General features: G+C 38.3%; 1 protein-coding gene across 4 annotated transcripts in view; it reads left to right on the top strand.

Moving 5' to 3' along the window:
* The window catches only part of SLC22A4 (solute carrier family 22 member 4), a 49,659-nt gene extending 35,250 nt beyond the window's left edge, over nucleotides 1-14,409 (top strand). For all 4 annotated transcript variants that reach the window (XM_032627783.1, XM_032627781.1, XM_032627780.1 and 1 more), the window contains 4 exons: nucleotides 5,641-5,855; nucleotides 6,764-6,946; nucleotides 9,446-9,581; nucleotides 12,458-14,409. In XM_032627783.1, the coding sequence (XP_032483674.1) occupies nucleotides 5,641-5,855; nucleotides 6,764-6,946; nucleotides 9,446-9,581; nucleotides 12,458-12,533 (610 nt within the window). In that variant the 3' untranslated portion in view covers nucleotides 12,534-14,409. The remainder of the gene's footprint in view (nucleotides 1-5,640; nucleotides 5,856-6,763; nucleotides 6,947-9,445; nucleotides 9,582-12,457) is intronic.
* The last annotated feature ends 584 nt before the right edge of the window (nucleotides 14,410-14,993 follow it).

Genomic DNA, 14,993 nt, shown 5'->3' with positions numbered 1-14,993 from the left:
AAAATAGACTTTAAAATAGACTGTTACAAGAGATAAGGAAGGACACTACATAATGATCAATGGATCAATCCAAGAAGAAGATATAAAAATTATAAATGTTTATGCACCCAACATAGGAGCACCTCAATAAATAAGGCAAATGCTAACAACCATGAAAGGGGAAATCAACAGTAACACAATAATAGTAGGGGACTTTAACACCCCATTTACACCAATGGACAGATCATCCAAACAGAAAATAAATAAGGAAACACAAGCTTTAAATGACACAATAGACCAGATAGATTTAATTGATACTTATAGAACATTCAACCCAAAAGTGGCAGAATACACTTTCTTCTCAAGAGCACATGGAACATTCTCCAGGGTAGATCACATCTTGGCTCGCAAATCAAGCCTTGGAAAATTTAAGAAAACTGAAATCATATCAAGCATCTTTTCTGACCACAGTGCTATGACATTGAAAATCAATTACAGGAAAAAAACTGTAAAAAACACAAATACATGGAGGCTAAACAGTACACTACTAAATGACCAAGAGATCACTGAAGAAATCAAAGAAGAAATTTTTAAAAATACATAGAAACAAATGACAATGAAAACACAACGACCCAAAACCTATGGGACGCAGCAAAAGCAGTTCTAAGAGGGAAGTTTATAGCAATTCAATCTCACCTCAAGAAACAAGAAAAATCTTGTTTAATAAGATTTAATAAGATAGATTTAATAAGATTTAATAAGATAATAATAATAAGATTTAATAATTGGCATAAACAATCTAACCCTACACCTAAAGCAACTAGAGAAAGAAGAACAAAGAAAACGCAAAGTCAGTGGAAGGAAAGAAATCATAAAGATCACAGCAGAAATAAATGAAATAGAAATGAAGAAAACAATAGCAAAGATCAATAAAACTAAAAGCTGAAGCTGGTTCTTTTTTTTTTTTTTTTGCGGTAGGCGGGCCTCTCACTGCTGTGGCCTCTCCTGTTGAGGAGCACAGGCTCCGGACGCGCAGGCCCAGCAGCCATGGCTCACGGGCCCAGCCGCTCCGCAGCATGTGGGATCCTCCCAGACTGGGGCACGAACCCGTGTCGCCTGCATCGGCAGGCGGACTCTCAACCACTGCGCCACCAGGGAAGCCCTAAAAGCTGGTTCTTTGAGAAGATAAACAAAATTGATAAACCCCTAGCCAGCCTCATCAAGAAAAAAAGGGAGAGGACACAAATTAATAAAATTAGAAATGAAAAAGGAGAAATCACAACTGACACCGCAGAAGTACAAAGAATTATAAGAGACTACTACAAACAACTATATGCCAATAAAATGGACAACCACAAAGAAATGGACAAATTCTTGGAAAGGTACAATTTTCCAAGACTGAACCAGGAAAAATTAGAAAATATACACAGACCTATCACAAGTAATTAAATTGAAACTATAATTAAAAGTCTTCGAACAAACAAAAGTCCAGGGCCAGATGGCTTCACAGGCGAATTGTATTAAACATTTAGAGAAGAGCTAACACCGATCCTTCTCAAACTCTTCCAAAAAATTGCAGAGGGAGGAACACTCCCAAATTCATTCTACGAAGCCACCATACCCTGATATCAAAACCAGAAAAATATATCACAAAAAAAGAAAATTATACACCAATATCACTGATGAACATAGATGCAAAAATCCTGAACAAAATACTAGCCAACAGAATCCAACAACATATTAAAGGGATCATACACCATGATCAAGTGGGATTTATCCCAGGGATGCAAGGATTCTTCAATATATGCAAATCAATCAATGTGATACACCATATCAACAAATTAAGGAGTAAAAACCATATGATCATCTCAACAGATGCAGAAAAAGCTTTTGACAAAATTCAACACCATTTATGATAAAAACTCTCCAGAAAATGGGCATAGAGGGAACCTACCTCAACATAATAAAGGCCACATATGTCAAACCCACAGCAAACATCATACTCCATGGTGAAAAACTGAAAGCATTTCCACTAAGATCAGGAACAAGACAAGGATGTCCACTCTCACCACTCTTATTCAACATGGTTTTGGAAGTCCTAGCCGTGGCAATCAGAGAAGAAAAAGAAATAAACGGAATACAAATTGGAAAAGAAAAAGTAAAACTGTCACTGTTTGCAGATGACATGATACTATACATAGAAAATCCTAAAGATGCCACCAGAAAACTACTAGAGCTAATCAATGAATTTGGTAAGGTTGCAGAATGCAAAATTAATGCATAGAAATCTCTGGCATTCCTATATACTAACAATGAAAAATCAGAAAGAGAAATTAAGGAAACAATCCCATTTACCATCACAACAAAAAGAATAAAATACCTAGGAATAAACCTGCCTAAGGAGGCGAAAGACTTGTACTTAGAAAACTATAAAACTCTGATGAAAGAAATCAAAGATGACATAAACAGATGGAGAAATATACCATGTTCTTGGATTGGAAGAATCAATATTATGAAAATGACTATGCTACCCAAAGCAATCTACAGATTCAATGCAATTCCTATCAAACTACCAATGGCATTCTTCACAGAATTAGAGCAAAAATCTTACAATTCGTATGGAAACACAAAAGACCCTGAAAAGCCAAAGCAATCTTGAGAAAGAAAAACAGAGCTGGAGGAATCAGGCTCCCTGACTTCAAACTATACTACAAAGCTACAGTAATCAAGGCAGTATGGTACTGGCACAAAAACAGAAATATAGATCAATGGTACAGGATAGAAAGCCCAGAGATAAACCCATGCACATGTGGTCACCTAATTTACAACAAAGGCAGCAAGAACATAAAATGTAGAAAAGAGAGCCTCTTCAATAAGTGGTGCTGGGAAAACTGGACAACTATAGTAAAAGAATGAAATTAGAACACTACCTAACGCCATACACAAAAATAAACTCCAAATGGATTAAAGACCTAAATGTAAGACCAGACACTATAAAACCCTTAGTGGAAAACATAGGAAAAACACTCTTTGACATAAACCACAGCAAGATCTTTTTTGACCCACCTCCTAGATTAATGGAATGAAAAACAAAAATAAACAGATGGGACCTAATGAAACTTAAAAGCTTTTGCACAGCAAAGGAAACCATAAACAAGATGAAAAGACAACCCTCAAAATGGGAGAAAATATTTGCAAATTAAATGACAGACAAAGGATTAACCTCCAATATATACAAACAGCTTATGGAGCTCAATATCAAAAAAACAAACAACCCAATTAAAAAATGGACAGAAGACCTAAATAGACATTTCACCAAAGAAGACATACAGATAGCCAAGAGGCACGTGAAAAGATGCTCAACATCACTAATTATTAGAGAAATGCAAATCAAAACTGCAATGAGTTATCACCTCACACCAGTCAGAATAGCCATCATCAAAAAATCTAGAAACAATAAATGCTGGAAAGGGTGTGGTGAAAAGGGAACCCTCCTGCACTGTTGGTGGGAATGTAAATTGATACAACCACTATGGAGAATAGTATGGAGGTTCCATAAAAATCTAAAAATAGAACTACCACATGACCCAGCAATCCCACTACTGGGCATATACCCTGAGAAAACCATAATTCAAAAAGAGACATGCACCACAATGTTCATTGCAGCACTATTTACAATAGCCAGGACATGGAACCAACCTAAGTGTCCACCATTGGATGAATGGATAAAGAAGATGTGGCACATATATACAGTGGAATATTACTCAGCCATAAAAAGAAACGCAATTGAGTTATTTGTAGTGAGGTGGATGGACATAGAGTCTGTCGTACAGAGTGAAGTAAGTCAGAAAGAGAAAAACGAATACCGTATGGTAACACATATATATGGAATCTAAAAAAAAAAATGGTACTGATGAACCTAATGGCAGGGCAGGAATAATGATGTAGACATGGAGAATGGACTTAAGGACATGGGGTGGGGAAGGGGAAGCTGGGGAGAAGTGAGAGTAGCATCAACATATATACACTACCAAATGTAAAATATGTAGCTAGTGGGAAGCAGCTGCATAGCACAGGGAGATCAGCTCCATGCTTTGCGATGACCTAGAGGGGTGGGATAGGGAGGGTGGGAGGGAGGCTCAAGAGGGAGGGGATATGGGGATATACGTATGCATATGGCTGATTCACTTTGTTGTACAACAGAAACTAACACAGTATTGTGAAGCAGTTATACTCCAGTAAAGATCTATTTAAAAAAAAAAAGATTACATAACATTAAAAAAAAAAAAGAACTAGTAGGCTCCTGCTGCAGCTAGTCTAATTTTAGAGCCATCTTGTATTGCAATTAGAAGTTATCAATGACAGAGTTTATGCCCCTGAATTAAGCAAGTGTGTCCTGGGCATGTGGCTTTCCTCACAGTAGATCTCCTTAGTTCTTACATGTCAGCAGGTATCACTGATGCAAATGTACCTTGAGCAGTGGCACTACTGAGCCAATAATAAACTAATCACTAGTTTTATCTAACCTGCTCTTATTACCAAATGTGGAAAATCACTAAGATCCCAGAGCAATAAAGTTTCATTTTTTGTTTTGTTTTGGATTAGCCCTTGTGCTACCCAACCTAGTAGAGTATATGTAAAAAGATCCGACATTGTTCCTGAAAACATTTTTCAGGTGTCCTCTGCTTTTCAGTCATGTTGATAATAAGTGCATTTCTGCACAGGGGAGTTTGCATAGTGTAGTGTTTTTTCCACAGAGAAACTTTTATGTGGCCGTTAACTATAATGACAGGATATGCAGTGTGCACTCTGTGATACCTTTTATGGGACTTTCACTTTCTTCCCTACTAAAGTGAGTTTTACTAAATCAATTGGAATTTACTATAAGTGGATCCCACAGTATTACCTATATTTCTTCTTCTCCTCCTCCTCCTCCCCCTCCCCTTTGCCTTCCTCTCCTTCTCCTCCTTATTCTTTGGGGGGGGAAATGACATATGGATTTTATGTTCACTGATGTGACTGACATTCTTTCTTCAAATAATAGCTCTGAAGGAATGAGAATATACAAACTCTCCTATTGAAACTTGAAATTAACTAGATTAGGATAGGTATTCTTGAATATTGGTATATCTAGACTAGTGCTGTCCAATAGAACTTTCTGCAATGATGAAAATGTTTTATATCTTTTTTGTCCCTTATGGTAGCCACTAACTGCATGTGGCCACTAAACAATTGATGAGTGGCTAGTGCCAAAGTGAGGGACGAAATTTTAAATTTTATTTAATTTTAATTTATTTACTTTTTCTTTCTTTTTTTTTTTTTTTTTTGGCCACGCTGGGTCTTAGTTGCAGCACGCGGGATCTTTGTTGCTGTGTGCGGGATCTTCAGTTGCAGCATGTGGGCTCTTAGTTGCGGCATGAGGGCTCTTAGTTGCAGCATTCGGGATCTAGTTCCCTGACCAGGGATTGAACCCTGGCCCCCTGCATTGAGAGCACAGGGTCTTAACCACTGGGCCACCAGGGAAATCCCTGATTTATTTACTTTTAAATAGCCATATGTGGCTATTTGTAAGACAGCAACATCTAGACAATTTCCTGACCATCATGAAATTGTAAAGAGACTCAAGCCATCCTTTTGTCATTTTTGTCTTTTGTCTTTCAGGATGCTCACCTCAGTAGGTTACTTTGCTCTGTCTCTCAACACTCCTAATTTACATGGAGATGCCTACCTGAACTGTTTCTTCTCTGCCTTGATTGAAGTTCCAGCTTACATTACAGCCTGGCTGCTACTTCGAACCCTACCCAGGCGTTATATCATATCTGGAGTACTGTTCTTGGGAGGAGGTGTGCTTCTCTTAATTCAACTGGTGCCTGCAGGTAAGAAGTTATCCAATATTAACAGCTTACCAGAAAAGATCCACACCTTGACAGGGCTAATTATTAGTCCCTGTTCCCTACTTATGTAGCCTTTACATCATAAGTCATTCTTAAGTCAGTTATACAAGTGATAACTAACTCTGTGATTTCCCATGTTCAAAATTACTCCCTTCAAATAGTTAAGAGTTAACCTTAGAGAATCAGAAATCACCACCTGAGAAGGAAGAGTAATGCTCCCAGTCATCCCCTTCACAGAAACATTCACCTAAACCCTCAAACCTCTTTCTGAGTCATAATCCCAATTCCCAATTTCTTGGTACTTTCTTGGTATTTTCAAACCTTCTCTCTGATGTGTATATTCAAGTGTTAGAGTCGGTAGTACATGCCAGTTCCAGTATAAATTCAGTGATTTTTATGGTCTGTAATCTTTAAGTAGTTAGAGAGCACATGAAAAGATATATGCTTCTCTTTTCCCCTTATGTCTAACTTTCTCATATTGTTAAAATGTTAAGTCAACAGATTTTTGATATATAGTACTATGCATAGAAATATATATTTCTTAATAATAATAAACAGGATAAAAATGATTGGGCCTTCTCTTCGAAGATTAAACTTAACTGTATTAACATGCTAACAACTGACTATGAAACTGTTGTAATAAATAAAGGTGAACAAGGTCACAGAATGCATAAATGATCTAGAATAACAGAAGAGCGAAGCTCAAAGCAACCCTTCACGCTCCATCTTTGTCCATGTCCAATTAGTAAGGCTTTGAAGAGACTGTATAATTTGGGGAATATCTTTAGATTATAAAACATTTCTATACAAGCAAAAAGGACAATACAAGCAACTGTTAAGAAAGTATCACTTCTAAAAGCACCTCTGTTTACACTGGGTCTCTTTTCCAGATTACAACTTCTTGTCCATTGGTCTGGCCATGTTAGGAAAATTCGGGATCACCTCTGCCTTCTCCATGCTGTACGTCTTCACTGCAGAGCTCTACCCAACCCTGGTCAGGAACATGGCTGTGGGGGTCACATCCATGGCCTCCAGAGTGGGCAGCATCATTGCTCCCTACTTTGTTTACCTTGGTGAGATGCTTCTTATAAGTCTATTCTTTTTTTAAATATAAAAGTAATAGGTTTTCATTATGAAAAATGCAAACAGCATAGAAAGTACTAGAAAAAGTACAAGTTCACCTCTACTCTCTTAGTTCCCCAAATCACAGCCCTCAGAGGAACTACTGTTAACAGTTTGGTGAGTAGCCCTTCAGACATTTCATTTTGCACAACATATATATATATATATATATATATATATATATTTATATTTATATATATATATATTTAAACACACAAAATGATATCATAAATATTGTTTCACAACTTTTTTTAAACTTAACATTGTATCAGAATATTTTGCCATATCCGTATATATAGCTTTTTTAGTTAGTACATAGACTTCCAATGTATGTATACACATTATTTATTTAACCAGGTTCATGGATGAACATTTAGGCCATTTCAAAGTTTTTGTTACCATACATAACACTGCAATGAACATTCCTCTACGGCCCCCACAGCCTTTGTATATTTGGATCAATAGATTGCTGGAGCAATTTAAAAATTTCATAGATATCGCCAAATTGACCTCTAAATACTATACCAGTTTACAATCCAACTATCAATATATGAGAGTGCCTGTTTCTCCATATCCTTACCAACAATGGGGATTATCCAATTTTTTAATCATTGATAGTCTGTTATATGAAAAACGGATATCATTGTTGCTTTCATTTCCTTTTCTTCAATTATGAATGAGGTTGAGCATTTTTTCATATATTTATTGAAATTCTATTTATTTTTAAGAGATCTGACTGTTCATGTCTTTTCCCATCTTTCTAATGGTTTGTATCAAGTTTAGATATTTGATTTTGGGAGCTCTTTGTAATTGAAAAATTAGCCCTTTGTATATATATTATAAATATTTTTCCTAGTTTATTATTTCCACTTTGACTTCATGACTTTATTTGCATTGCTGGCAATTTTAGCTTTTATATGATCGAATTTATCAATCTGGAATAACACCACAGAGGGGCTTTAGTGGGATGTTCAGTGGATCTAGGATCTGGCACTCCAAGCTAAACCTCATCAAGAACTCTACTGGTGAGAGATGTAGACACAGCTCCTTATTCTTCCTAGTCATCCATTGGTTACCTACTAGTTCAAACACACACACACATACACATCCCCAAAGACATATGTGAATTCTCAGAAAAGGTATACTCTAAATCCTTACAGAGAAAGAGAGACATTTTCCACACAGCTGCCCTGAACACCTGAGAAAGTACATTATTATATAGAATGGTGTCGTTTCCCCTTTGTTCTTCCCTATACTTTCAAACCATGCTAATGTGGTCTAATGGTGGACCACTGGTACATAAGAAATGGAGAAGTCTGAGAAAGAACTTTGTATTCCACAGTAGTGGCTCCTGTTGGTGACACAGAGGCCTCAGAGAAGCTTCAAGATTGATATTTTTGGGCTTCCCTGGTGGCACAGTGGTTGCGAGTCTGCCTGCTGATGCAGGGGACGCGGGTTCGAGCCCTGGTCTGGGAGGATCCCACATGCCGCGGAGCAGCTGGGCCCGTGAGCCACAAATACTGAGCCTGCGCGTCTGGAGCCTGTGCTCCGCAGCAAGAGAGGCCGCGATAGTGAGAGGCCCGCGCACCGCGATGAAGAGTGGCCCCCGCTCACCACAACTAGAGAAAGCCCTCGCACAGAAACGAAGACCCAACACAGCCAAAAATAAATAAATTAATTAATAAACTCCTACCCCCAACATCTAAAAAAAAAAAAAAAAAGATTGATATTTTTTTGTCAAATAAAATTCTTGGGTGTGTTATTCCTCTGTAATCTCTGTATACAGAAGGGAAGCAAGATGAGGATCTATTATTCCCCTGTCTGAGTAACACCACATAAAGAAGAGGTGGAGTAGTTCTTCCAATTACATGTAAAACCGAGACATATAAATGCTGCAAAAAGAAACCACAGTGCCTGACATTTATTGATTTAAATTGGATTGAATATATTAATTAGGTTCTTTTAAGAGTCTCACAGCTCTGTGGACCAAGATTTCCACAGGAGCCTACTGGTTTGGGCAAAAGCAAAGGTCATATCAGTCATAACAGCCAGTAGGTGTCCCTGCAACATCCTGGTCAACCTCTTTCCCCTTGGTGTCCTCCCACCCCCCATCTCCAATGACCTCTACCTTAAGAGGAGAACTTTGGTAGGCAAAAATGTCTATCAAAGGAACATTTACCACACATGATTAAGTAGTAGCTTAGAGAATGCAGTTGACGTGAAAGACCTTATGATAATGCAAAACTGAGTAGGTGAATGATTATGGAAATTCGGAGGCAATGACATCTGCCAAACAGAAACTGTGGTATTTTGCACACTTTTTTTCTTCTGTAAATATTCAGGTTTAAAACTGCTCTCAAATACTGTTTGCCACCTTTACAAAATGATTCTCAAGAACATCTGGAGAAACCCTGTATCTAATTGATGTTCTTATGTCCTGTGCCTTACAGGTGCTTACAACAGAGTTCTGCCCTACATCCTCATGGGAAGCCTGACTGTCCTGATTGGAATCATCACTCTTCTCTTCCCTGAAAGTTTTGGAATGACTCTACCAGAGACCTTAGAGCAGATGCAGAAAATGAAATGGTAAGTGGAACTTTTAAAAATGATATCAGAATTCCTCAGAATGAATAAACATGAAAGAATAAATAGGAAAATTCTGAAAAGAAAGTGTAATAAGTGGAAAGTAGCTCTATCAGATAATAAAGGATATTATTAAGCAATGGTAATTAAAACAGTATGATGGTGGTAGAAGAAAAGAAATCACTGGAATGGAATAGAGTTCAGAATTAAATGAAGAAAATATGAGAATTCAGTGTGTGATAACAAGTAGCAATTCAAAATCAGTGGGGAAAATTTAGATTATTCAGTAAAAGGTGTTAGAACATTCAACTAGCCATTTTGGCTAAATAAAAAGCTTAACTCTTACTTCAAAATACATCAGGATAGGGCTTCCCTGATGGCGCAGTGGTTGAGAGTCCGCCTGCTGATGCAGGGGACGCGGGTTCGTGCCCTGGTCCAGGAAGATCCCACATGCCGCGGAGCGGCTGGGCCCGTGAGCCATGGCTGCTGAGCCTGCGCATCCGGAGCCTGTGCTCCGCAGCGGGAGAGGCCACGACAGTGAGAGGCCCGCATACCACACACACACACACACAAAACACATCAGGATAAATTCCAGAAAGATTAAAAATTGAGAACTGAAAATATAAAGTGATAAATGTAGCAGAAGAAAACATAAATATTTTTATAACCTTAGAGAAGGCCTTTCTGAGCATATTATGAAAAGCAAAGAGCCATAAAGGAGAAGATTGATATATCTGATTATGTAATTTTAGAAATTGTTGGTACAGCAAAAACGAAACCATAAATTAGAACAAAGGTCAACAAACCAGGGGAAAAATATTTGCAACACACAATGTAGACATAGAGTTAATAAATTTAAGATGCAAGAAGCTCTTAGAGATCAGTGGGAAAAAGACAAACAACTCAGAAAGAAAACTGGCAAAGGTCATGAACAAACAGTTTATAGAAAAGGAAATTTCAGTGGCAAATATATACATAAAAAAGAAATACTTATCCATATTAATTAAAGCTTAAAAAATGTCAATGTCATTTTTTGGCCTATGAGATTGTGCAAGGGTTTTCCTTCTGATATCAACCAATTCTGACACCAAATAGGTGTCCTATAATTTCATCCAATTTTGACTCTAATTACTCAGGGCTAGCATCAGACTCTACAGGTTAAAGGCTCACTCCCACAAGATAGCCTTCTCTTCAGATGCCAGCCACAAGCAATGGTTCCCCAAGGTTATCCACATTTCTGGCTATTGGGGAGGGGGAAATTTACCCTTTTACCCCTTTAAGGTCTTGTGGCTAAACTAATCATAAAATTGACACCAGTCAACAGGAGAAAAATAAACAAATTTTAATTCATTACACAGAGATCTCTCAGAAATAGGACCTAAGAAATGGCCAAAGCAGGAAGCTTTTACACGTTTTAGACAAAGAAACAATAAATTTGAGAGGAATTGACAGGACAAAGAAACTTAGGTTTGAGTGCTTAATTAGTAAGGAATTTAAGCAGAGTTTGGGCTTGTGTAGTAAATTAGTAAAGAAGTAACTAGGTTTGTTTATAGAGATTTCTTGGCCCAGCCCTGGAATTCCCTGTCTTTGGTAATAAGGATGTCCTTCTACCTCCATATGCAGGGATTGCACCTTTCACATGAGGGATTTATTCCCTGCTTTCAGGGGCACAGAGGAGGCCAGAGTTTCCTTTTGCATCAGCTGCTTCACAAGCAACTTCAATTCAAAATAATCAATATGCCATTGTGGCAAATTTTGGGGCAGCCTGCCCTGAGCTCCATCATGTCCAACTTGGCTACAAAGTCTGGTATTTCCACAACCCTCCTCTTCACATTCAGGAATTTGCTAGAATGACTCACAGAACTCAGGAAAACATTTTACTTACTATTACTGGTTTGTTCTAAACAATACAAATGAACAGCCAGGGGGAGATGTACACAGGGTGAGGTCCAGAAGGGTCCAGAGCACAGGAGTCTCCGTTCCTGTGGAGTTGGGGAGCATCGCCATCCTGGCCCATGGATGTGTTGGCCAATTCAGAAGCTCTCTGAACCCCAGTGTTTAGGGGATTTTATGGAAGTTTCATCACATAGGCATGATCAATATTGATTTGACCTCAGTCCCTCTCCCCTCCCTGGAGGCTGGAGGATGGGCTTCTAGTCAAGGCTTGGTCTTTCTAGCAACCAGCCTCCATCGTGAAGCTATCTAGGGACCCACTGAGTCACCTCATTAGAATAAGAGGCAAGACACTATTACCCTTGTCACTCAGAAAATTACAAGGGATTTAGAAGCTCTATGTCAGGAACCAGGGAAAAAAATCAAACATCTTTCTATGACATCATAGATTGGAAAACATTTAAAAGACTAATGGTATGGTAGGAGAAGTTTAGATTCTAGCGTGAAACTGAATGGCCTCAAATCCCAAATCTACTGAATAAACTTGGGAAATTTGCTTACTTTTCACTAAACCTTAGTATTCCCATCTGTTATATGGAAATAGTTTATATGGCTTTTGTGATGTTATATAAGATAAAGTGTTTTTAGTGTGTAGCCATGATAAAAGTCTATATGTGAGTGGATTCTGATCCCAAACTGAACATGTATAGCGAAAGATGCCCATTTTTTATAAGTTGTTTCTTCTAATGATAAAACTACTTCAATATCAACTTTAACTTACCAAGAACTTCATGCTTACCACTCTATTCTTTCCTCAGGAAAACTATAAAATCATAGAATACTAGCTCTAGACTCATGAGGTTCTTATTAGAGTTAAAATAATTACCTGTTCATTGACTGGAGAAATGTTTTTCAGTGTCAGTTTGGCATTTTGAGGAGGGGAGTCTTAAATATTTAATTTTCTTTAGCACTTATCTTATTTTCAGGTTCAGATATGGGAAAAAAACAAAAGATTCAATGGAGAAAGAAGAAAATCCCAAAGTTCTAATAACTTCATTCTGATAAAATTCCCACCCTATTTGGTGAACTGAAAAACGGATCCTAAGACTATGAAGACACTAAAGCCTTTCCTGATGAAATGGACTGCCTATGAAGATTAACACTAAAATGGACCTTGCTATTAAGAAATGCTTGTCATATGGCAAACTCTGGACCACGCTTACAGATAAGCTCCTTATTTTAAAAAACAAACCATTTCCAGAAAGTCCTCCGTACTAATTAATTCGATGAAATGGGTTTGCAGGATTTTTACAAAACGTGTTGGTCAAGGACTGGTAAATCCATATAAAGATTAACATGCATTTCCAAATACAAATACTATCCAAATTTTTAAAGAAGTCATTGAATTAACACAACTATCAGGCTTGGGTGTGTGTGTGTGAGTGAGTAAACCAGCAAGTTCAAAATTACAGTAGTTTTTGAAGTGAACTCATACACTGCTGTAGCCAAATGATTATAAGGAGTATTCCTATCCAGGAAATTTTATATACTACTTTGAGAGGAATTGATGGCAGATATTAATAGCATTTTACAAGTGAAATGCAGCAAGAGATCAAGTAGCCTGGCTTAGATGGCCTGTCAGCCTTTAAGAAGGGAACCAAGGCAGTTCCTAGCTGCAATTTCAGCAGCTATGGCTCACAGCCTATTGAATGGTCCACATTTGTGCTCTCTGTGAACACTTAACTAAGCTTTCTGTTCACTAAGACTGGCTTGAGAGACCTTTTTTTGGTAAATAGAGAATCAGGAAAACTGCAAACTAGTTAGATTGGTAGAGGTGGTTTGTGTGCCCCATAGCCAAGAGGGGTCAGCACCCAGGAAGAAGGCTGTCCAAGCCAAGAATCTGAAGAGCCTTTTAAAACAGTTCTTTCCCTTAATACATCCCTTCCTAAATCTGGTATGCAGTTGTATCCTCTTCAACCAGGGGTGCATCTGGTTCCAGGAATGAGCAAGGTAAAAGGTAAAAGCCACTAATGGGATAATGTATCAGCATAAACTCAGAAGATGAGTGTCAGCTCTGTGTCTCACCACATTTTAGGCATGCTGACATGGTAACAAAGCAAGAAGTTCGTCCTGGAGACCTGGGCAGCATGCTTTCACCAAGGGCGGCTCCTTTTGGAGCAGCACGTGACAAGCTACTGACCCTTTAACATATCAGTGCAACGGTGCACCTGTAGAATAGGCAGCCACTAGTTTTTAATATGCTGCTTGGTGGCATCATCTCCTAAAATTAATTATCCCCAAATGTAAATATTCACTATCTAAATATTTTTCAAAGGAACCTTTGATGTAACATCTTGGTAAACAATCCTTATTTCTTTAAGATCTTTATCTGGAACTTTTCTGATTAACTCAGAATTTTTCTTTATATTGCCATATTTCTAACACATATTTTATATCCTACTGACACATTGATCCCACCTTTTGATTGTTACTTTAAAATCCAGTAGAATATCTTAGAATAGTTTATGCTTTGTCATTGGGGACTCAGGTGCACAGCTTCATCCACCCAGTGCCTTTATCTTCCCCACTGATGCGGCCTGTCTGGATCACCTTTCCACCTACCCTGCCAGACAGTAGTAGCTGCCTGTCCTGCAAAGAACAGGCCCTGCTGCCTTTCAGGAAGCGCTCCTTGAACTTCCTTCCCACCAGCAGCGACTGTTCACTCCTCTGTGCTCTTCTGGTACTTGTTACCTTCACTCAGTTGGGCTCTTGTCTAGTTGTCCCCCCCGACACACAACATGTCTATAAGCCTCCAGGAGGCCAGGGACCTAACTTTGCTTATCTTTTTATCCGTTGCAGTGCTGCTTACTGTAGTGCTTTCTTGCATGTAACAGGCATTTGAGGATATTCATTTTAATTAAAATATTTTGTAACACTAGCGTGGTGAAAATGTTATGTTTGAAACATAGACACTTGAATTTTTAAACACCAAAGTATAAAATGCTCTTAAATTTTTTCTAAATATAAAAAGTAAGGATGTGGACTTCCCTGGTGGCACGGTGGTTAAGAATCCACCTGCCAGTGCAGGGGACATGGGTTCCATCCCTGGTTCAGGAAGATCTCACATGCCACAGAGCAACTAAGCCCATGCGCCACAACTACTGAGCCTGCACTCCAGAGCCTGCGAGCTACAACTACAGAGCCTGCGTGCCACAACTACTGAAGGCTGTGCACCTAGAGCCCATGCTCTGCAACAAGAGAAGCCACTGCAATGAGAAGCCCGCGCACCACAACAAAGAGTAGCCCCCGTTCACCGCAACTAGAGAAAGCCCACGCACAGCAATGAAGACCCAACGCAGTCAAAATTTTTAAAAATTAAACTAAATTTTTTAAAAAAGTAAGGATGTGATAATTGCCTTTTACTGCTGTTTGTATGGGTGTTTTATATTTTATAATAGTAAGAGATGACTTTTTAAAATCTGTTTATAAAAAGGCAACAAGTATACAAATGAATTACCTCTT

Source organism: Phocoena sinus, chromosome 3, assembly GCF_008692025.1.
Source record: "Phocoena sinus isolate mPhoSin1 chromosome 3, mPhoSin1.pri, whole genome shotgun sequence".
Classification (NCBI taxonomy): domain Eukaryota; kingdom Metazoa; phylum Chordata; class Mammalia; order Artiodactyla; family Phocoenidae; genus Phocoena; species Phocoena sinus.
The sequence above is the reverse complement of the archived record's forward strand: the minus strand, read 5'-3'. Positions and strand labels throughout refer to the sequence as shown.